Source organism: Pezoporus flaviventris, unplaced genomic scaffold (assembly GCF_033815535.1).
Source record: "Pezoporus flaviventris isolate CSIRO_AGI_PZ_B2104156 unplaced genomic scaffold, CSIRO_AGI_Pfla_v1 ptg000031l, whole genome shotgun sequence".
Lineage (NCBI taxonomy): Eukaryota > Metazoa > Chordata > Aves > Psittaciformes > Psittacidae > Pezoporus > Pezoporus flaviventris.
In genome coordinates, this window is record NW_026892579.1 from 55,901,189 (window position 1) to 55,924,065 (window position 22,877).

Consider the following 22,877-nt stretch of genomic DNA (forward strand, 5'->3'; position numbering starts at 1 on the left):
TTTTGGCAAGAACTGCATTCTTTGTGATGGCTTCCAGATGTATAAAGAGCTTCCAGTAATACTTTGCTATTCTAGGTCAAGTGGAGGATTCCACAGATGTAAGATATCATGTCATATTTTTCTTAAGACTTGTTCACTTGGCCACAGCCCCTGTATTTGTCAGAGATGTTGTATCACCATGACGTTCCCTGCCTTAGTCAAAATCCTTCTGTGTTAATGGCATAGCCTGTCCTGTTGTTGCAGAGGTGTGTCCACTTTACATCTCATTTACAGAGCAGCTTAATTGCAGTGTTCCTACTGAGCTGAGACATTTGCTTCTGAGACTCAGGAGCCAGGAGCTTGGCTGCTGTACGGTCCAACTGCACATCGTTCTATTGAAACTCAGCAGCACAGTCTATACAAGCAGGCCTGGGTAGGCACTGGTTTGTGCATGCCTTACACAAAAGCTTTGCTGAAGTACTGGTTGACTTAGGCTTTGCCAATAGCATGGCTGATAGTTAAACTAGATAGATCACAAACTTAACAGTGTCAGAACAATGTACAGTTGCTAAAGTGAGCAATAAGGATATATTAAGGACAAGGTGGTCTTGTGTATAAAGAACGACATAAGCATACTCTGATAGAGCACAAGACACAGAATGGTTAGAGATACAGGTGAGGTTTAATATACAGCTCTTTGGACCAGTATAACTTGTTTTGACTGCTGTAGAGTTATAAATCATGTATCTTTATGCAGGCTCAGGGGATGTGGTTTTGTGCCACATTTCCCCACATGCATTTTGTGGGCAAATATATGCATTAACATCTTGTTGAAACAAGTGTGTTGGCAGTTTAACAGTAAAACTGGCTGATTTTTTTTTTTTTTTTGCTATTGAAGCAAGCCTATGGTGTTCTTCTAAATACAAGAATAGCATTGGTATAACCTGTCTCTGCACTCACCTGCAGGAAGATCTGAGGCTGCAGAGCTATTAAAACAAGTAGGTATGCTAACAACAATTGGTAAAAACAGTTATTAAAATGGAGTAGAGTCAGCAGGTGATCACAGAGTTTATCTATGCAGAATTGCATTTGTTCTCCTGAGGAGCATTTGACCCTCATGACTGATGTGCCTTCACATTTACTAATTTTCCATTTATGTTCTTGGAGTTTGGAACTGCTGGCAGATTATTTAATTGTTGTTGCATCACAGATGGTGGCTGAATGATATTCTGTAGTTGTTCCATGGCTGGATTCTGAACCCAATAGGAAATGCTAGACCAGCTACAAGAAAGGGCTTTGTCTAGGCTCGTTCTCTGAGACATAATTTCTAGGAGGAGACTGCTGTTTGCTTTCTTGTCAACTCAACCATTAGTGTGAACACCTCGGCCCAGACAGACAAAATGTAGCAATGATAATATAGTGTGATTCTTTTTGGTCAATCGGTTGCAAAATATCCTACCTGTATTGGCGAAAAAAACCCAAAGCCTGTGTCCCCGACTGCCCTCTTTTGAGTTACATGAAGTTCCATCGCTCTCTACACAGGCTTTGACAATTCATACAGTTCACACTGTGCAAAGGGAACTCATTGATTTTTTTCTTTTTTTTCTTTTTTTTTTCTTTTTTTTTAGGAATATTCTTGTATATAGCAGAAGGAAGATCTCCTGCTACATTTAGGTGGTTCTGCTACTGTCCGTATCATATATCACTGTCTAATCATAGCTTGGTTTGGGTTGGAAAGCTCCTTAAAGCTCATCTAGTTACATCCCTCTGCCACAGGCAGGGACACCTTCCGCTAGATCAGGTTGCTCCAAGCCCCATCCAACCTTGCATTGTTCACTGCTAGGGATGGGGCAGCCACAGCTTCTCTGGGCAAACTGTGCCAGTGCCTCACCCCCATTCACAGGGAAGACCCTCTTTCTAATATGTAATGTAAATCTACCCTCTGTTAGTTAAAAGCCATTCATTTTTGGCTTCATAATTGCAAATGAAAGCTACAATTAATTTCACAGACCCTAGAAACCCAGCCTGGCTTTTCCTCCAGCCCTCCTTGCCCTCCCTGTTGTGGGTGCTCTTTGGAGTAGCACTGCCATATGCTAAGGTTAGATAAAGTACCACCTGACCCTCTGGCCACCTGCCTGTGAGAGGTTCTTACACATCTCACTGCTTGTGTGCAAAAGCCAACATGTTCTTTCTTTGTATCCACAAGATTCTTCACTGGTTTTCTTACCCGTTGTCTCCATCTGCTTGTATTTGCAGCAGCAGTTTTCTTTTGCTCACTTGAATCCAAAACCTTAGGAAATACTACTCTTCACATGGCTGACTTCCCTCTCCTAATGATTTCATTTCAGTTTCATTCTTAGTCACATTGCTTAAAATCTTAGTCTGGTTCTCCCCTTGCCTCTTTTTTTCTTGTTTTGACTTAAAAAGAAAATCATTTATTGTATGCATCCTGGATGAATATTCATTGTAATTACTCTTTTATGTGTCTACTTTTTAGTCCTGACTGTATGTTTGAAATACCATCTCCTGCATTAAATAACCTCTGCTTACATTTGTTGTATTCCTTAACTGCATCTGGGGAACTAATCCAGACTGACCAGTCCTCCATTTCTTGGAGTTTTCTGTTCATTTGTATATGTTTATTTTTGTATGATTATATCATGTCTACACTAAAACCTTCTTTGTGTTGTTACTGCTTGCCTAACATAGATTGAAACTCCCTAAGAAGTTGTGATTTTTATCTCTTTCTAGCATGTGAATTGTTTCTGCTAGACAGAATTGGAGTCATAGAAAAATTTTAAGGCTGAAGTAGTTTGGGGTATAGTATTTTTTTTTCTTATAATTAAGTTCTATTTCTCTTTTCTTTGCAGAAAAAGATCATGATAAACATGTTTTTAGACACATTGATGGCTGATCCACCTCCTCAGTGCCTTGTGTGGCTGCCTCTCATGCACAGACTTGCCCATGTTGAAAATGGTAAATGGAATATTTTCTTGTTTGAAACATCTGGTCAGAGCAGGGTTTCTGTTCAAACTATGTAAATGTGCTATCCTTTCTCAAGTAACAAAGCACATATGCCTTTGTTTTTCCTACTGTAATGGTCTCAGTCCCAGAGCATTTAAGCCCAGACTTTTGTTGGAGGGAAAAGGAATGAAGACTGATTCTTTATGAAATCACCAGCACCAATCTAGAGCAAGTTTAGTTTCAGAATTCTAGCATCACTGATAGCAGAAGATAAAAAAACGAGTAGCAGAGAAACAGTATTCTCTAAATGTTCCTGTTCTGAAACTCTTAAAACCCTTCACTTGAACGATGCTGTAACATATGTTTTCAAGTGCTGACTCCCCAAGATTTTGGTTCCTATTCAACTGTCTGTCTTAAGTAGCATTTGAGCACATGAGTCACTTCAGTGCTCGCTATGGGAGGTAAATCCTGAGCTCCTCTGGCTTTCAGGCCTTTTCTTAGCTAAAATTCCCTGGCTTTACAGCCAATGGGAAGTGGTTAAGGAGCAATAAGGGATGGAAAATGGAGACTAACAGTGAGAAAAGAGTAGTGGAAGAGTCAGCGGCTGCAAGGGCTTTATGGAGTTTAGGAAAACGGAAAGGTTTCCTGCAGAAAGTCATGCAAGTGTATTGAAAGTATTTGTTGTTTATAGTGGAAAAAAGGTTTAATTTCTTGTACAGTTGCACTCAGCATGTGTGTATGGTGTTTTATATGTGAATTCTAGAAAAAAAAACCACAACTTTTCTTTTTCTTCACCCATAAACTCCATCTTTTGTTTCTTTCCCCACAGAGTAAAATCATCCTATCATCCATCAAAACCTCTGCTGTACTAGTTGTTGCCTCTTTTTCTATTTAATGTACTCATAGTAATTTCAAGGTGTATAGACTTCTTCCTTTCATGACACAGGTAGATAAACTCCAGCCACTGGTTTTGCCTAGCAGTTTACAGGCAAGGCTCAGCAGGACTAAGTTTTCATGATCTGTATTCCATTCTCTGTTTCTTGACATTTATGCATGGTTAAGTGTTGCTGTGATTTTTTTTTATATGCTGGGTTTTTGGCATTTGTTTCATTGTCTTCTCTTGATCCTCTTGCAAAGCATATCTGGTTGTGAATTTAATGTGCATTTGTTCAGTAGTGAACAAGACTGGAGTTATGATGCCCAATGGGCCTTCTTTATTGCAAAAGAAGAGAAGATGAATTTCCCCAGTTGCTCTGTGTATTTACAGACAGTTCCTGATAACTGGGGGTTTCATCAAAAAAGTGGGTGTTTTTTTAAAGAATTTTGAAAGGAGCAATTTCATGGAGACGAATCTTACAGGAAAGCTTACCAAAAGGTGAGGAGGTTGACTTGTTAAAATATTAAGTTAGACTATGGTACTGCAGTGTCTTTCCCATCCTGATCTGACAGTTTGCATTAACAGAAGGGCAACGGTGACTTGTTGCTTTCTTTTTCCATCCTCTTACCCTTGTAAACTTTTACTGCAAGAAAAGCACATAGGCTGAAATAAATACAGTAAAGACAGAGACAGGAAGATTGTTCATATGAATTACAGGTCAGGATAGAATTGCACAGAGCTAAGGCAAGAATGAAATGGTTAAACATAAAGTTTGAACAGAAGTGACATGATGGAAAGATCTGGAGATAATCCATAGTCTGATAGTTTTTTCTGCTTGAAAGTACCTGGAGGAAATTATTAGATGCTGAGTATAAAATCATCCTTACAGATTAGTGTATGCATTCCTGCATTATCTGGCAGCATTATCCTGCATTATCTATGGCTCTTACTGTGCAATATGGCTGCTCTATAATATGCCATCTTCCTTGGGAGCAGTTGCATAAGTGTCCCTGTTGCTGATGTTTTCTTCCAAGCAGCAAGAGATTCTCCTCACTCGTCTCTTCTGCCAACCAGTCCCTGGATTTATTCCTGTGTTACACATAGGAGTCTTGTTACACATAGGTTTAGCATTCAGATTACTTCATAGCATAACTTCTAATGTTTGGGGCATTGGAATTATGTTTCTCATTCTTATCAGCCTCTTCTACAGTTATCTCCCAAGCTGCTTGCTGAATTATGTTGCCATCAGTAATTCATGCTACTGTTGTTGCTAAGTTATTATAATTTTAGCTTCCTCAAAAACTTTTATTCTGTTGCAAATGGTATTTTTGCTCCAGAGTCAGCTGCATTTCCTTTGCTGAAAAGTGCTGATTAGGAGTCATTGCAGCTTACGTACACAGGTATGTGGCAAGCCACAGTAGGCTCAGCAGGCAGGGAGATCAAGCTGGGATTTGGTCCCTACAGTAAAAGAAATTAAGGGAGGCTTGGTGTTGGGGGCCTGACTACAGGAAGGTAAAAACAGCAGATTTGAAGGATTGAGACAATAGAAGGAATGATCTTGGGATTACTGGCATGCATGGTAGGAAAAGAAGTGTTGAGGGAAAGCACAGCTCTGCTTACAGATGTGCCAGCTAAGGAAAAGCAAGGCAGAAACTTTTTAATTTTAAAGTCTGGAACGGGACATACACAAGGGTTCATTTTTTGCTATGGATCTGGATTGAGTATCTCCTATTAAATGGTCATTTTCAATGATTAAATATTTTAGAGTCATAAAATAGTTAGGGCTGCAAAGGACCTTAAGATCACCTAGTTCCAACCTGTCTGCCATGGGCAGGGATGCCTCACACAAGACCATGTTGCCCTAGGCTCTTTCCAGCCTGGCCTTGACACTGCCAGGAATGGAGCATTTACCACTTCTTTGGACAACTGGTTCCAACACCTCACCTCCCTCACAGTATAGAACTTCTTCATTTTATCTAACCTGAACTTCCCCTGTTTTAAGTGTAAACCCATTCCCCCTTGTCCTGTCACTACAGCCTCTGATGAAGTGTACAGTCCCTGATGAAGAGAAGTCCTGAAGTGACCTGAACAGGAGAGAAGAGAAATACATTTTGCAACACTATATTTTTTGACATTCAGAAATTAACAAAAAAATGTAATATCTACATTGGATTACACCACCTGCTGTTAAGGCAGGAAGGGGAGCTGGCAGGTTGGCACTGGGAGGAAGCATGCTGTTCCACTTCATTTATTTGTGTCCCAACCATAGCTAAACTTTGTCACTTTCAGAAAAAGGAAATAAAAGCAAAAACTAAGCAAGAAAAAATCCAACAAACAAGCAAAAAAGTGCATCTTTTTTTTCTGTCTTGATGGCCAGACACTTTGCCCATGATCTAATAAGCTCCAATAATGATTGTTCCAATATTCTCTTCACCAGTCCTTTTGAGAGCATGCTGTTTGCAGTACATTGAGTGCTGTCACCATTATTATTTTGCCTCATGTTTTGTTTTATCAGAATGTTGTTACTGCTTTTTTAAATCAAGCATGTCAATTTCAAGTGTTTGATTCTTTGGTTCAGGACGCTGTAGTACTGTTGTCCCCTTTTCATCAATAGTAATCTCTTCTAAATGCGTGGAGCCAGAGAAGATAAGAGACAATTTTGAAAAGGTGGGGAAGAAGAGACAAGATGAAGTGGTACTCAGAGGTACATGGAACATTGGGTGATGAGCTGATATCAGTATATTGGCTTTTATTAAGGTAGTGACCTAGTGCTCTGGCTTGGCGGGAGACAGCAGCCCTGCCCCAAGCAGAAAGGGTACTGTGGTAGGAGAGTGTGTGTTGAGGCATCTGTCTGTGCAAGAAAAGTCTTTAGGAACCTGTTACTTCACCCATCTTTCTTTCCAAAGGCAAATTCAAATGTGTGTAAAGGTTCTTGAAAGATTTGCTTCACTGCTTCTTAAAATTCTCCATCAAAATGTTTCAACACCTTCTTGGACTTGAAGCTGGGGTGAGATCAGTGTTTAAATATGCTTAGGGTGAAAAAGTTTTTTCCTAATGTTCTAGCATGAGTTTTTTCTTATTGCAGTTTAAACCCGTAAGTACCTGGGTTTTGGCCACTGGCTCTGGAGAGTGTACTGCTATTTTGTAAGTACCTCTTGCCTGTTTGATGATACCTTCTCACAGTCTACTCCTAGTGAAGATATCTACCAGATATCATTCAGATAATTCTGTTGCTTTCTCCTGTACATTTAATTAACCCACATCTTCTTTGAAAGGTGATGCCCCAAATCAGACATTTTTGATCATTCAGTGTGTTTATGAAAAATATTGACCAGTGTGTGTGACCTGGAATAAAGCCCTTTACTCATTAGATCTTTCCATTTTGGCAGTTGACTGCTCTGTGGTCTTTTTCCAATGAGATTCACGTCCAGGTTACAGTTCTTTCATCTACTGTGTATTTCCATCTGTCGTGAGTACGCCATGGGAGACCAATTTAGTAAGAATTACCGAAGTTAAATGAAAAGCTGATGATATTTGATGACCGTTTCCTGTTTTCAAGGACACTTACTCTGTCATGGAAAAACATTGATTTGGCAAACATTGTCCGTGGCTCATTTCTGTTGTTCTTCAGGTGGTTACAGTACTTGGCTTTGTATTTGTTCCAGAGTGTATTCTGCAAGCTAAAACAACGTGAGAAGTCAGTAGTTACATAGGTATAATTTCATACCTTTTTAAGGATCATACTTACAATTCTTGTAATGTCTCTTTTAAATCCCATGCTGGTTTTCTCTCATTCTGTTTTTGTAACTTTACTTCTGAATATTTTAACCCTCATTAACAGTTTGTCCCAGTTTTCACTTCTGTAGATTTCCTTCTGCATTTTAGGCTATTGAGGAGCTCTTACATTTTAGCCATATTGGTCTTTTACTGCAGTCTGCTCTTTCTCTTCACTGAGATATCTTATGCTTGTTTCTTTAACATAACTTTTTTAAGGAACTGACAATTCTCCTAACTCCAACTTCCTGTTGAATTGTTTCTTCTTGTAGCCTACTTACTAAGTCCCATGAGTTTACTGAAATCTGCTGCATTGAAGTCACATTTTTCTCTTTTACTTCACAAAATTCACAAAATTACTCTGTTGTCATATTAAGATCACTTGTCATCATCTTTTTCAACCAGTTTCTTTTCTCCTGTTTGATACAAATCTGGAAGTCTTCCTTTCCATTGCTTTCTCTACTTTTTCATAAAAAAAAAAAGTCACCAGTTCCTCTATAGTCCATTCCCAAGGAGTATTTGTATACTGAAATCCCCTACCGTGATCTAGTCCTTCGCTTTATACAGTGTTGCTAGTTGCTGCAGTAAAGCATTGTTCACCTGACCATCTTGGCTTAATTATCCATGGCAATTCCTGATCAGGTTAATGCTCAGGTTGACTTTGCTTTGATTGTTAACCATGTGTTTTCCATAGTTTTAGAATATGCATCCACTCTTGAGGTAGCAGGCACTTGAGCACTGTTCAACTGGCCAGACCTTTCTATAGATGCAGTAGCTCTATGTTAACTTCATTGCCCTGTGCAGTATTGCACGAAGTGTCAACTAGAACAGCTAAGTCATCATTTTAATAATAAATCAAACCTTCAGACTTTTTCTAATTATTTCTCTTACATCTTTTGGTAGTACATAACAAACTATCTGTGATTACTTATGCTCTAGACCCACAGCAATGCAAAACCATAGGCTCCTGTAATTCACCTCTACGTTCACCCTTCCATTCTGTTTCCTGTGCCTCACCTTCTAAGATGCATTTCACATAGTAAGATATCACCTTTAGCTCATTCTCACATTCTTCTTTATTTTGTTCTTAAGACTTCTGTCCTAAATGGAGCAAGTCTGTGATTGGCTGTTCATGGGTAGAAGAACAGGGAAGAATCATTTATTTATTTATCTGTTTATTAGCTTGCTCCTGATGGTGATTCTGCATGGTCATACCTTATGTAATTTTCCAGTTCTCAAGATGTTAAGATTTAGAGGTACATCAGGCATTTCTTCAGTTTAAGCTGTAGAGGTACAAGAGGCAGCTCACTGTTGGGGAAGAGTGAGGGAAGTTCTTCAGGTGAGAGGTGATATGGAGCAGAAGTCCATTGTGGTGCTTTGAATTTGCCTCTCCTTTGAAAAGCACTCTCAGCTGGCTCTGGGGCAAAGGGATCTCCTTCAGCAGCAGTTAAGCTTTGCAGTTGTTGCCTTTCTGCCTTTCCTGTCCACTCACATGTACTCTCAGTATTGTTGGACTTCTGTGGAGACCTCTGGGGCTGAGTATATCCCAGGAGGGGGAAATCTGCAGACAAAATATTGAATTTGTCAGGTGGAACTGCTTTTGAACTTGTTGGGTGGAACCATTAACTTAAGTTATGAGAACCATAACTTAAGTTAATGGTTAATCTCACTGAAAATACCTGCTCTGCACTCAAAATCCATGACCTGTCCAGAATAACAAGTTGGTTTAGTGGTTAAAATAACCGGGGGGGGGGGGGGGGGGGGGAGGAATGGGCACCTTTGGAAGCTCCAATGAAATTTGATGGTCACAGGTTTCCTAAAGTTCACGTATTACTTTTTTTTTTCTTTCCCTCCTCCCTCCCCATCTCCACTAAGTCTTCCATCCTGTGGAATGTTCATACTGCCGATGTGAGAGCATGATGGGCTTCCGGTACCGATGCCAGCAGTGCCACAACTACCAGCTCTGTCAAAACTGTTTTTGGCGCGGCCATGCAAATGGTCCTCATAGCAACCAGCATCAGATGAAGGAGCATTCATCTTGGGTAATTCACCTTTCTTTGTCATGCTGAACCAACCGCATCTGTACTAACTTACTCTGAAAGTTAATGTTTTAGTAGAACTGCACAGCAGAACTTGTAAACGTTTTTAAATACAGAAAGCATATGAATAGGTAAAACTGCACTGGTTTTATTACAGGTAACATTAATTTATTGATGGTTTTCATGGTATTCGAAGTGCTGTTCAATGTACACAAGACAGCACCATCCTCCTCAGGGCCTTAACATGTGCTCACTTCCCCTCTGCACAGCAGCCCCACTTTTCTTATATTTTCCTCTCTTCTACCTTAAGAAGACTTAAGGTTGCTATACCTTTTCTCCCCAGAAAGGTAAAGCAGTTAGCATGAATGGTGTGCTACAAAAGGAACTTTATCCAAGTGACATCTTTAAATATAGTATTTCTTCAGGAGAAAAATTCAGTGTTGTCATTGTCCTGACAACTGCAAATATATGCATTGAAGACTTAACTAAAAAGCCTTAAAGAAATTATATGAGAAATAATATTCGGTTGGATGACTATGTGATAATCACATCTCAAGAAATAGACAGTTTTAGATATAAACCCCTATTTTATGGTGCAAGATTAAGCCCAACCTTTTACTAATTCAAAGAGAAGTTCAAATGATGATTGGATTATAATTAGTAATTATCTTCATGAGGAAGAGTCATTATAGTATTACTGTTTAATTTAGAAAATTGAGGCTTAGTACTATTCAGTAGTTGGAAGGCAAAGATAGGAAAATTTAGTCTTAAATATTGTCCCTTTTAAACTGCATGGGTAATAAACTTCTGGAATGCTTAATCTTAACTACCAGTAGATCATTATCCCCTAAAGTACATATAAATCCAGTCTGTATGTTTTAATACAAAGACCTATCTAAATAGTAGCTCCAACTCTAATACAGAGATTTCTTTCTGAAGGCCTGGATTTGCCGCAAGTCAGGCTGGATGGACATGCCCCATTCTGGTACTGGGAGCTGTGAACCTGCTGTCCTGCTTTGTTTCAGTGCTAACTTTTGAGGCATTTGATTCTTTATAGGCTGTACAGAATGAGTTGATTTTAAGCTCTAATGTGAATTGGAGGAGTGAGAAGTTACATAAATGGAAAAGAAGGATATGCAGACTTCTGTCACTCTTCTGGTAAATTAAACAGTGCAGGTTGTTGTGTGATTGGAATCTCTGGACTGTCAGAACAGTCCCTAGCATTAGCGTGGACTAAGCAGCTCCCAAGGTAAGGATTAAGAGTAGCTCAGGTGAGGAACCATGCCTGCTAGACACCCTGGGGTGCAGCCACCTTGCTTTGGAGATCAGGAATTCACATTATCTGCCATCAGGACCAGGTAGTGGCTCTTGGAGCAGTTTCCTTCCATACTCTTCCTGTAGCAGGAGAAGGGGGAGTTACACATATAGAAGCAACACTTAACAAAATGCAGAACTGGAAGCCAAATTACTGGAAACAGCAGATGATACCGGGGATTTTGCAGAACAAAAGGAAAGGGTGTATGTAAGAAACTAATGATAGTTGGTAACCTTGAAAGAGGCTAGATTTTAATAGCCAATAAAAATATTGATACATTTGGTATTGAAAACAATTGGTCCAAAAGTCTGTGGAAAGAAATTTAGCAGCAGCAGCAAATTTGGCTGTTTTGTACAGGAACAATATGCAGCTCCTTCTAGTAAGACATTTCAGCAGTAGGTGAAATGGAAGGAACACTTTTCAAAGATGTGCTTGTGTAAATCTGCCTGTAGGAGGTTTGTATAGCACAACTACAGAGTTACGCCAGAACATGAGCCAAAAGAATAAAAGATACAAAGAGTGAAGGAGATATTTACATTTCTTGTTCAGCGTAGGCAGAATCCAAATCAAAGATGACATTTAGAAGCTAAAGGTTGTATCCAGGTGAAGCAAAGATGAAAGATGGAAATTGAGGACAAAAATGGAGGAGTTTTAATGAAATCTATCAGCTGGTGAGCTTGGGGAATCCCAAGTGTCTTCTTCATGTCAGTCTTCAGTAGGACACTTCTGCCTTCACTAGCTGGTGACTAGTACTCCCTGGGAGAAGGGCAGAGCTGAACCTGATAATAAAATGAAGAACACCCAGCAAAGGAAATGCATTTGAAGGCATCTGTTCTGGATGTTTTAAAAAAAAAGATGCAGTTCAGTACAAAAATGGCAAAGGTCTCAGGTGGGACTAAGCAGACACAAAGTTTTTTGAAGGATGCACAGCTGAGGAGCAGCTCTGCAGAAAACAGGTTGAATGAATGCAGCTGGAACTTGCATCAGCAGCATTGAACTTGTGGAAGAGCTATATTGGTGTCTAGAAAGGGAGATGTAACTGCAAATTATGCATCGTATCTTGGCATTGGTGCAGCCTCATGTGAAATAGCATGACCTACTTGCATGTTTGCTCAACACTAGTATCTCACATGAAGCCCCAAAGACCCCTGCTGAGCAAAACTGAACATTATGGCTGATACTATAAAAAAAGAAGTTTATTTTTCCTGGGATTTCAATTCTGTCAGATCTAGTGCCATCTTGTACGATGTGTTTTCAGAGTTTTGGAGCCCTAAGACCCAGAATAAGCACTAATAATAACTATTTTCGTAAGGTTCTTTTTCCTGAAATTCAAAAGTGCCTTTGATAATTTTCTATACTATAAATCACATAGTATAGTGCTATATATATATATATCTTTAAAAGTATATATAAATATATATATTACTATAGTAATTATATAAGGTCAGGTAGAAACCTTGTTTAGAAGGAGAGGTTTTGCTGCATGAGCACACTGCTTGTTGGGGCCTGTTTGGGGGGGGAAAGAAAAAAACTTCACATTTTCCTTCTGGGCTGTTTCAATTTTGTTTTATTAAATAGCCTTAAACACTGATTCATTTAGTTATGTACATGCAGCAGAACAGAAAATCAAATTGTTCATCTTGAAAGCATGTAGATTAGTCATTGTTCATTCTGTTTGTTTATTTTTGTAATCTGCTAAGCTTAAGCAGTCTTTGTCATCTATAAATTTCAGGTAAAATGTTTAACCAGCCAAGTTACCCTCGAGGCTTCTACCCTTGGGTGTACGGTTTGATGGCTTATTATCAAGGGTAGTTGACTTAGACTGTTCTTCCTGCTATAAATAATGGAATGTTTGTTATTTATAGCCACCCTTAACATGTTGGAGTGTGTATCAACAAACCAACCCAACGTTTAGTTGTTTCTATAGTGATAATATCTATGGCTTCCGTTGAGAAGTCATTACACCCGGTACTAATCAAATCTACAACAAAAGACAGACCCTTTTATCTAGCGAGGTAAAGGCTAGCAATACTGTAAGTAGCTGTTAATAAGATTTTGCTCTCAGAATTACATCTCTTGTATTTCTGGTTCATTTAATTTCCCATTTAAACTACCTTAAAGTTATTAAAACTTTTTGAACATGTTTTTATTCAGTCCCTCATAAACAAGATGAGAAGGAACACAGCGTTAAACAGTGTGCTCTGTGTTCCGGTCATATTGCTGTCTGTGGGGGAACTTCCACCATCACATGAGCTCCTGTTTTCAAGCTCTGTGAAAAAAACCTGTTATAATTCCACATTTTCCAGCAGAGGGCATGCTGCCCCCGCGCACACAGAACAGCCCCGGACATCTGAGGCTACCACGTACTTGTTCTGCCAGAGCAGGAGGCAGGTGTGCGCACCTCAGCTTCCTCCAGCCTGGTCTAGTGGAAGGTGTCCCTGCCCATAGCAGGAGGGTGGAACTGGCTGACCTTTAAGGTCCCTTGCTACAAACCATTTTGTAATTCTATGATTCTAAGATACTGGAGGAAAAGAGGGGGAAGAGAGAGAGAAACAGGTAACTTTAAAACTCCAGTTTTCAAGCAAATGTTCTTGCCAACCAAGTTTTAATTAATTTTTTTATTACTTATGAATTTCTAAACCCATTGTAACAATTGCTTACTAGACCCTTTTGGTAGAGGTGGACATGATTTATGCATAGGCAATTAGAAGAAGTTAGGCAACTTTTGATAATGTAGTTTGTAGTTTCCAGCTTTTTAATTCATGATGGAAGAAGTATTTTTTTAAGAGATGTATCCTTTGGTAGGAAAGCAAGGGGACAGACAAGATCTGTAAACCATTCTGAAATGAGAGGGATCTGGCAACCCACAGTACAGGTGCAAGAGGATTTCAAACACATGAAAAATCACAGTTGCATTTTAGTGATAATTTCTCATGACTTTTGCGTGTAGAGAACAGTTTTGAGGGATATCTGTCAATAACATCTTAGCAGAAGGGGCCAGTCCATTTTTCATTTGGTGCACATACCTTTGTGTGGATCATGTCAGCTCCGAGAGTGATGCTCGTCTGGATGCAGGCACAGCTCAGGTTTGTCTAAACTTAAGGTTAAGAACATACATACTCACCACTTGCCATGTGTGTTTTATGGGAGGTCTCAGTGTAGTATGTTACTGATCTCCCAGGACAGTAAGCTGATAAAAATAATGATTGCTTATTAAACAAAGTGTAGAATTCAGGACAGTGCTTGCCTGATGTACTAATGATACGTTAACTAAAATAACCAACTCCGAGTGCTTGGTTTGCATTTCATTCTGAGGCTGAGTGCCATAAGAAGAGTGCTTCAGTGGTTAATAGGAAAGGTATTTTAACCTTATTTGTACTCTAAAAGTGGAATGTGAAAGCGCCTGAAGAGTACACTGCAGAGCCAGGGTCTTCAACTTTTTACGTTGCAAAAGGGAACAAACATTCCAGCCTTTCTGAAGTATTTATTTTACTTTTTTTGAGCTTCCTTGGACCTGGAGAAGCCAGATATTGTTGCTGGTAGGTAGACACTGTTTGGGATCATGACAACTCTTTGTGAGTGTTGCTACTTGGGAACCTCAGTAGCGCTGCTGAGGAATGTGGTTCTGCAGCTCACTGCTGTGGTAGCTGTGGAAGGCGTGTGTACCAACAAGCACTGTGCCTGCAGAAAGACAGCTTGTGTCGTATTTATGTGTCCTGTTCCAACCTTGGCTTCCTGATCAGCTGAAATATTAATTAAAGGTATCATCTAGAAAGTGGTGGTGGAAATGATGTTGCAGACACAGGTCTGGTTATCTGGATTCATACCTAATCCAGTAGTCTGCCTCTGACTCCAAACTTTGTGTTTTAGAAGACAGGAAACCTGGAGTTGTGTATCTCAAATAACCAGCTCAAGAAGGGAATGTCTAGTAACTGCATGCTGAATTATGACTGTTTAGAAGATTCACTGATTCCTTATACATGGTAGCTGGTGGCTCTCACAAGTTCTCTTGTCCTGTGCATGATGAAAAAGAACCTAAAACTCTTTCCTTTGTATATTTATTAATTGACTTGAGGAAAACTTGAGTATCCTCCACTGATAGGTCCAGATACATAAAAGGCTGAGAGAGTTTGCTGAAGAAGAAATCTTAGAGAGACTGAGATTTAAAAATATTTGTTTTGTGCTGAAAAACAGGAGTTCAATAAGAACCACTGCCGTTGTTCCTTGCTAATGTGCTTAGAACTGCAAAGCGCTACCAGCGTATTGCTGGAGCCAGATTGACACCTGCATCCTGTGAACCTTTTGGAATGCTGCGGAAAAGAAACCTTTCATGAAAGCCTTATGGCTCAACATTTTGGAGGACAACCAAAACCATGAACACCTGTGTCCAGAAAGGTTGCTTTGGCATCATCTTCAGATAAAGAGCACATACTTCAGTTATGTGCCTGATGTTTTTTGAATCATCAGTCAGTTACCATCAGACTGATATAATGGCTGCAGTAGTGTAACTCCTGCTGAGTCATGTACTGTGCCCATGTAGGAAGTAAAACAAAATGGATTGCCTGCTTGCTGCTCCCAGGGGAGTGTGTGGAGAAAGCTGAAGGCAGAGCAGCGTGTTGTCAGCTGGTTTCTGCAGTTACGCTTCTGTAGCAGAAGGCAATGTTGAGTGCTTGAAAGCCTCTGAAAATAAAGGCACACCAGACCGTTCTCCCATCCAAAGCTGAAAATAAATAAGACCATAAATTGGACTCTGGAATGTGTGAAACCTTTTTCAAAGTGTGAAATTCTGTATTGGTTTTAACTACCAAATTTATTAATACTGGGGATTTTGCAGTCGTACATCCAAATTCCCAGCTGACTGAGATCCTGTTACGACAGATACCAAGTTGCAGATACTTCATAAAATATGATTTGTCTTCAGCTATTCACATCACAAATATAAAGTTGAAAAGAAACAAGATGAGCAGCAGGGGAGGAAGAAGATGGTAAAAAAGCAGCAGCGCTAGTGGTGGGCACATGGGTGGTAGTAGCTGGGAGGTTTGCAGTGGTGGTGCCAGTGATGGGGAAGGGGACTGTGAGTCTGTGGGTTTGCTTTGGTGAAGAGGATTGTGTTACCCTGGGGCTTCCTGGTTTTGTTTTCTGCTTTCGTGAAGGAGAGAGTATCCTGTCTTTGCAGAATATGGCAGTGCCTCCAGGTGATTTCAAACAGGCAGGAGGTCAAGGTCAGCAACAATGAGGAGAGAGAAGTGGTTGTTATTAGAAATTTCTACAGTAGAACTCATCCAATTGAAAGAAAAAGCAGCTATTTCCCAGGGAAACGCGACGCATGTAAGAGGTCTACTTGCTGGTGAAGCACATACTCATTCACCCTGCCCTGCTCTCCTCACTGCCAGCTGTGCTGAGGAGCATCATCAGAAAGTTGGGATCAATGGAAATTATCTTTCCCCTGTAATTTTCAGAAAGCAAAGCTGCAGCAGTGGCTCAGTTGTACAGCACTCTAGACAATGCTGTATTTGTTTGACAAAATAAATGGTGGGATAGCACAATAGGATATTGTGTTTCGTACCAGAATGGGGAAAAAAAACCAACCCAAACCTTTAAAATAGCCTAAAAATACTGCAAGGGGAGGTCGCAGAAAAGGCACACTGAGAATAGATGGTCTGTGCAGAAACCAAAAGATGAACAGGGTAAAGAGTAAAGTAGGAAATACTCTAAAAGGAGAAGCGGAGAACAAATTGAAAGAGAAATAAATGTGGAATTGTTGAACATGTTGAAGAATTAATTTAGTAAAATAAGAATTTTACTTTTGGTATCGCATTTGCATACATAATTTAAATTTTACTGTGGACTTAGTAAGAAGTAATATAAAGATTGGATTGTGTTTTTCATGTGATTTCAAAATACTTAAAGGCTGGGGATTATCTGTAGAATCTTTCAGAGTGAGAGTGCTGTGCACTTCAGCACTGTTTGCAGGGATCATCCCTTGATCGCAGTCTGCCAGGTTTTCTCAGCACATGAGGAAAAAAAAAAAGAAAAACGAAAAAAAGGAACCCATCAGTTTACCACCAGGGAGTCTTTTTAGCACTTACTATTTAGTGAATCAGTAAGCTGAAGTGCTTCTGGAGATGCTGGTTTTTTTGGAGCTCCCTATAAGACCGTCAGCTGAAGCAGTTGATTATCTTGCCATCCTTACTACTAGAAGCCCTTGCTGGTGAAAGCAGATAAGAATCTCACGCCCATAACAAGATTTTTGCAGTGGTAGTTTGGTAGGGCCAAGACTTTTTGTCTGCAAAACCTGAAGGGTAACATATTGGGGAGATCAGTTGTGCATTCCGCCAGATATCTGAGGGCTGTTAGATGGCTTTTGCTCTCCGTGGCCTTCGTGCGTACTGCTGCTCCACAGTTTGGATGTGTGGACTAATGAGTAAGAGTTACAAAATCTGAAAGGAATTAAGCTGTAACATATTGAGTAAATGGTTTAATTTGTGAAAAGTATGGTCTTAAGGTGGTAACCAGGCCAGGGTACACGTTGTAAAGCAGTGTGAGGTGCTGATGGAGGCACATTACTGGAATTTGATTGTATCACACACAGTATCACACACAATATGCTAGAGATTGGAAGGGACCTCGAAAGATCATCTAGTCCAATCCCCCTGCCGGAGCAGGAACACCTAGATAATGTTACACAGGAATGCGTCCAGGCGGGTTTTGAATGTCTCCAGGGAAGGAGACTCCACAACCTCCCTGGGCAGCCTGTTCCAGTGTTCCGTCACCCTCACTGAGAAGAAGTTTCTTCTCAAGTTTAAGTGGAACCTCTTGTGTTCCAGTTTGTACCCATTACTCCTTGTCCTATCATTGTTTGCCACTGAGTAGAGCCTGGCTCCATCCTCGTGACACTCCCCCTTTATATATTTATAGACACTAATAAGGTCACCCCTCAGTCTCCTCCAAACTACAGAGACCCAGCTCCCTCAGTCTTTCCTCATAAGGGAGATGCTCCCAGTCATCTTCGTTGCCCTGCGCTGGACTCTCTCCAGCAGGTCCCTGTCCTTCTTGAACTGAGGGGCCCAGAACTGCACACAATATTCCAGATGGGGTCTCACCAGGGCACAGTAGAGGGGAAGGAGGACCTCTCTCGACCTACTAACCACCCCCCTTCTAATACACCCCAGGATGCCATTGGCCTTCTTAGCCACAAGGGCACAGTGTTGGCTCATGGTCATCCTGTCGTCCACTAGGACCCCCAGGTCCCTCTCCCCTACACTGCTCTCTAACAGGTCGTTTCCCAACCTATACTGGAACCTGGGGTTGTTCCTGCCCAGATGCAGGACTCTACACTTTCCCTTGTTATATTTCATCAAGTTACTCCCTGCCCAACTCTCCAGCCTGTCCAGGTCTCGCTGGATGGCAGCACAGCCTTCTGGCGTGTCAGCCACTCCTCCCAGCTTAGTGTCATCAGCAAACTTGCTGACAGTACACTCAATTCCCTCATCTAAATCGTTGATGAATATATTAAATAATACCGGTCCCAGTACTGACCCTTGAGGCACTCCACTAGTTACAGGCCTCCAACTAGACTCAGCCCCATAGACTACAATTGTAGCTACCACTTGAATCTTCTTGGACATGTCCCTTGCAACCCAAAGCACTGCATGGTTCTGTGAGCTCCAGGGATGAATATGATCATGAGTAATTCTTTATTTTTTTTTTTTCCCAATACTATAATCATAATGAATTCAGAGGCAGCCTCCATTCATGGTTTTTAGAGCTCTCTGTTAGCATTGACTGTGAGTCGTATGGTGATTGAAGGAGAATATCTTCAGTTAAGGACCAGCTGTCCTAGTATGTCCTCACAGGCATCCCACTCTTCTTTCTTTTCTAATTTGAAAGGATTTTTCTCTTTTTTTCATTGTTTTCCAATCGATATTAGTATTTTACTTAAAATGCTTCCCAGTCTACTACGAACAATGTAAATTCACAGAGGGAACAACTTTCTTGTACACACAAGTTCTCCACCCAAAAAAGCCTTTATTGCCTGATTTGTGTTGCTAAAGCCAAGGGGTCCAGAGCTGAAGATTCTCACTGGTTTAATAATTACTAATTGTTTGTTTAATTCTTAGTAAATATTCATAAATGTTAGTAATTGCTAGCTACTGATTTCTATTAACTGTAACTGTATGTGTAACTCTTGTCCTGGGTAGCCTTGCCTCCTATTTAAATCGGTGTTAGTCTGAATTTTAATTTGAATGTGCATTAAGAATTGGTCCTAATTCCACTTTGGAATGTCTTACAGGAGGAGTAAAAAAGTTACATAGAAGTAATTAGCCACTAGGTTACACATACATGGACTGTTAGTGAGTTAGATCGGAAAAACAGGACTGCCAAGTGATTTCTCTCATAAAAGCGTTAACTGGCCTCCCGCATTACTGGCGTCACTTCAGTGGATGCAGTAACATTTCAAGACTTAATTTTGTAAGTCATCTTCAGACTTAACGTTTTAAGTGCCTGATTCAGGGCAGCTGTTGATTTTTGTGTGTTTGGCAACACTTGTCCCCAGCCTTTCACCTTTCCTTAGATGATCCCGGCATAGCTGCTCCCAGGATATTAGTTAACACAACCAAGCGAACTTGTGAAAGAAAATAAAGAAACAGGTTGTTCCGATCTATTCTAACACCGTGGTTCACCTTGGCTTTGCCCGCAGCAAACAAAACAGTTGCAAGTTGTCTTTCAAAAATCCTTCGCAAAGGATGAGGGGAGGGGGCATAGCACCAGCATCCTGGTGAGTCCCATAGACAGGAATGAGTGTGGAGCAGCAGCCGCTGAGTCTGGGCACCAGGTCCTCTGTTCCCCCCTGCCCTCCCCTCAAAACACAATGCCTGTGTTCAGAAGTCATTGTAAGTATAAGAAATCCCTTAATTGGATATGATTGCCCCTTGATTTATTCCTGGTAGAAACACCAGACATCATCTTCATCTTACATGCTTTTGTTAAAACTCTTTCATTTTTTGATATTATAGCACAAAAAAACCCGCACAAAACTTGTTCGTGTGTGTACTAATTTCTTGGGTACAGCAGAATGTAGCTGGATATTTCTGATTATTCTAGTACAATGCTTTTTTTTACACTTTTCTGTTATCTGATGCATGCATTACCCTGCTGTCCAGAATGGTCAACTCATTTTGTCATTCTTTTCAAAAACAGAAATCACCTGCAAAGAAGCTGAGCCATGCAATTAGTAAATCACTCGGTTGCGTACCCAGTAGAGAACCACCTCGTCCTGTATTTCCTGAGCAGCCAGAAAAGCCACTTGATCTTGCACATATAGTGTGAGTATCTATTTTGTTTTATTTTTCACTTTATCAGTGATACAAAGCAAGGTGCTCGTGGCTGTATTTGACTTTGGAATAGGCTAGCCGAGAGAAGCACTTGAAGGGGAATTATCAAGTTGCAGTGCTGTAACTGTTAAAGGTGTTTCTCTGAAAAGTGATTGGAAGCATATTGTTTTTATAAGAATACATTGCTAACAAGAAAAGAGAACTAGAATATGTTTGTGTGCAGTTAGACTAAGGCCTGATTCTATATTCTACTTGCATCCTCTAGCATTTCAAAGTACCATTCTTACCTTTTGCACACCGTATTGGATCAGACTAGTTTCTCATTTACTGTAGATTAAAATCATATAAGCAAAACAGTGTTGAACATACTTATTTGCAAATTAATGTTGCCTAGTATTAATAGTAGCAGGATTTAGCTTGTTGTTGCTGCTGCTGCCTGAGAGCAATGGCTTTACATTCTTACTTGTCTCACTGAGAGGTTTTCTGAGTTTCTCTGCGCAGCAGCATCGTTGTTACCTTTTCATTCTGACCCTACTGTCAAACCCATGGAATGATTTTAATGAAATTCCATTGTACTGGTGTTGGTTTGAATCAGTCTGCTTCCCCAGTTTGTCAGTTTTCACATCAGAAGTAAAATCTGAGACAACAAAACCCAAACAAATTCTGTTACTGTATGTGCGAGATAAACTAAACCTCCAAATAGATCTGTTTTAATGTCCTACAGAGTCCTGAGAAGAAGCCTTTTTGTGTATCTCAGTTTAAGCACGTGCTATAGAGAAGAGTAAGGAGAGAGGAGTAAAACAAAGAGATATAATTTCTGTAAAATGGAGGACTCCCATTTTCACAAGTATTGAGTAATCTATAGTTCTAAGAGTAAGTGGAACTGATGCTCTTCTGGCATTCCTTCAACATCATTAATACCAGATTCATTCTTGAGCTGTTTCCTCTGGCACACTTTCTGAGTGAAGAACTGAGCTGTTCAAATCTGAATGTCTTCTAACCTCTGACAGTTCAATATCATGATGTGCTGCTTTGGCATTTTCTGTTGCCATCTGATTTGGATTGACTGGCTCTTCTGTACGCTCCTTTTAACAGTTGTGGCAGTCGTTAAGAGAAAGCTGGAGGCTAGCTTGTCAAAGTATTGCAAAGGTGAGAATTGTGAAGCTTATTGTAGTGTGATAAAACACTGGTGTTGGCTTTCTTTTGTGAAAAGCATAGATGACGTGTAACTTGACATGGCAGAGTAGTTGCAACGCTGAACTCCTTAACCACATAGTTCTGAGCTTTACCAATTTCTGCTTAGCTGTGTGATTGTTTTCTGCAATTCTTGCATCACTGAATATTTATAAACTTTTATGCTTGGTGTAGTTCTGTGCAGTGAGGGGAGATGATCTGATTTAATGCAATAGAATTGTGCTGATTTTCTCTGTGAAATTGCACTCTTAAAAAAAACCCAAACCAACCAACCAACCAAAATTCTTGTTATGCTGCTGTTCAATCCAGAGCTGAAGTCTGGGCTCTGCTGTAAATGAATGGCTTATCAAGCCCACTGGACAGGGTTGTACACTGTCCACGGAATCAGCCCCATGCCTTAGCCAGGATGTGTCATGGAGCTTGTCACTCGCCTTTACTTCTGGATTTTCTGTAGTAAGGGTTCAGCCTCACAAAAAAAACATTTCTTGTTTAAAATCTTATCAGCTCATGAATCTGTTCACATTTTTTCTTTTTAGATTTTTTTCTGTGCTGCTTCCACGTTGAAATCCATGAACATTCACAAGAGAAAATTAGCAGTTTACAATGTACTACTTCTATTTAAAAAAAAATAAAAATATGTAATTGCATAAGTACAGTGTATTGAAAACAATTCCAGCAGTGGCACTGTACCCGCCTGCATTAAGGAGGGCTGCAGAACCTGATCCCAAAACTACGAGCCAAAGTTTTTCTTCTGACAGAGATTCCCAAGTTTCTTTCTCTTGCTAGGACACATTAATTTATTAATGGATCAAAGAAGTTTCAGTCCTCAGCTGGACAGAGAAAGGTGAAGACAGAATTAGGTGGCTTACTTTTGTATTTTGTATTTTTAATACATGACCCATTAAAGGTGCTTTTAGAGAAGCTGTTTTTTGTTTCCAGTTGGTAACAGCCTCTGCTTCAACTTACAAAGACAACATTGCCTTTTTCCTGTGCCCAATCGCATGAGGTAGCAAGGTGGGAGCTGCTAGGGAGATGCTAGTGGGGTTCTACTGGGCAGAAGGGAGCTGTAAGGCACACTGGGTAGCCTTGCAGGAGCATATGGCCCTGGGGACATGTGGGTAGGGGTATGGTGCAACATCCTCTGCAGTCACTGGGACTGCAGCCTGGATACTCCTGGCAACAGCAGGACAACTTGGATACATCTGCTAATGCTGCCAACTTTAATTTAAAAAAAAAAAGTGCCCTAAGAAACCAAAGTATTGGGAAATTCTGCCTAATACTACAAGGGCAACTCCAGGAACAACCAATAATGGTCTGATGTAAAAATAATGTAAGTAAATTATTTATGTCATACACTAAATCACATTAATATAATGAGGTCTCCAGGGAGACCTTACTGT

The 22,877-nt window shown here is 40.2% G+C and overlaps 1 protein-coding gene across 10 annotated transcripts in view; it reads left to right on the forward strand.

Moving 5' to 3' along the window:
* Positions 1–22,877, forward strand: part of DTNB (dystrobrevin beta) — a 197,026-nt gene that overhangs the window by 40,586 nt on the left and 133,563 nt on the right. For all 10 annotated transcript variants that reach the window (XM_061461225.1, XM_061461221.1, XM_061461224.1 and 7 more), the window contains 3 exons: positions 2,850–2,955; positions 9,470–9,636; positions 20,150–20,274. In XM_061461225.1, coding sequence (XP_061317209.1) covers positions 2,850–2,955; positions 9,470–9,636; positions 20,150–20,274 — 398 coding nt within the window. The remainder of the gene's footprint in view (positions 1–2,849; positions 2,956–9,469; positions 9,637–20,149; positions 20,275–22,877) is intronic.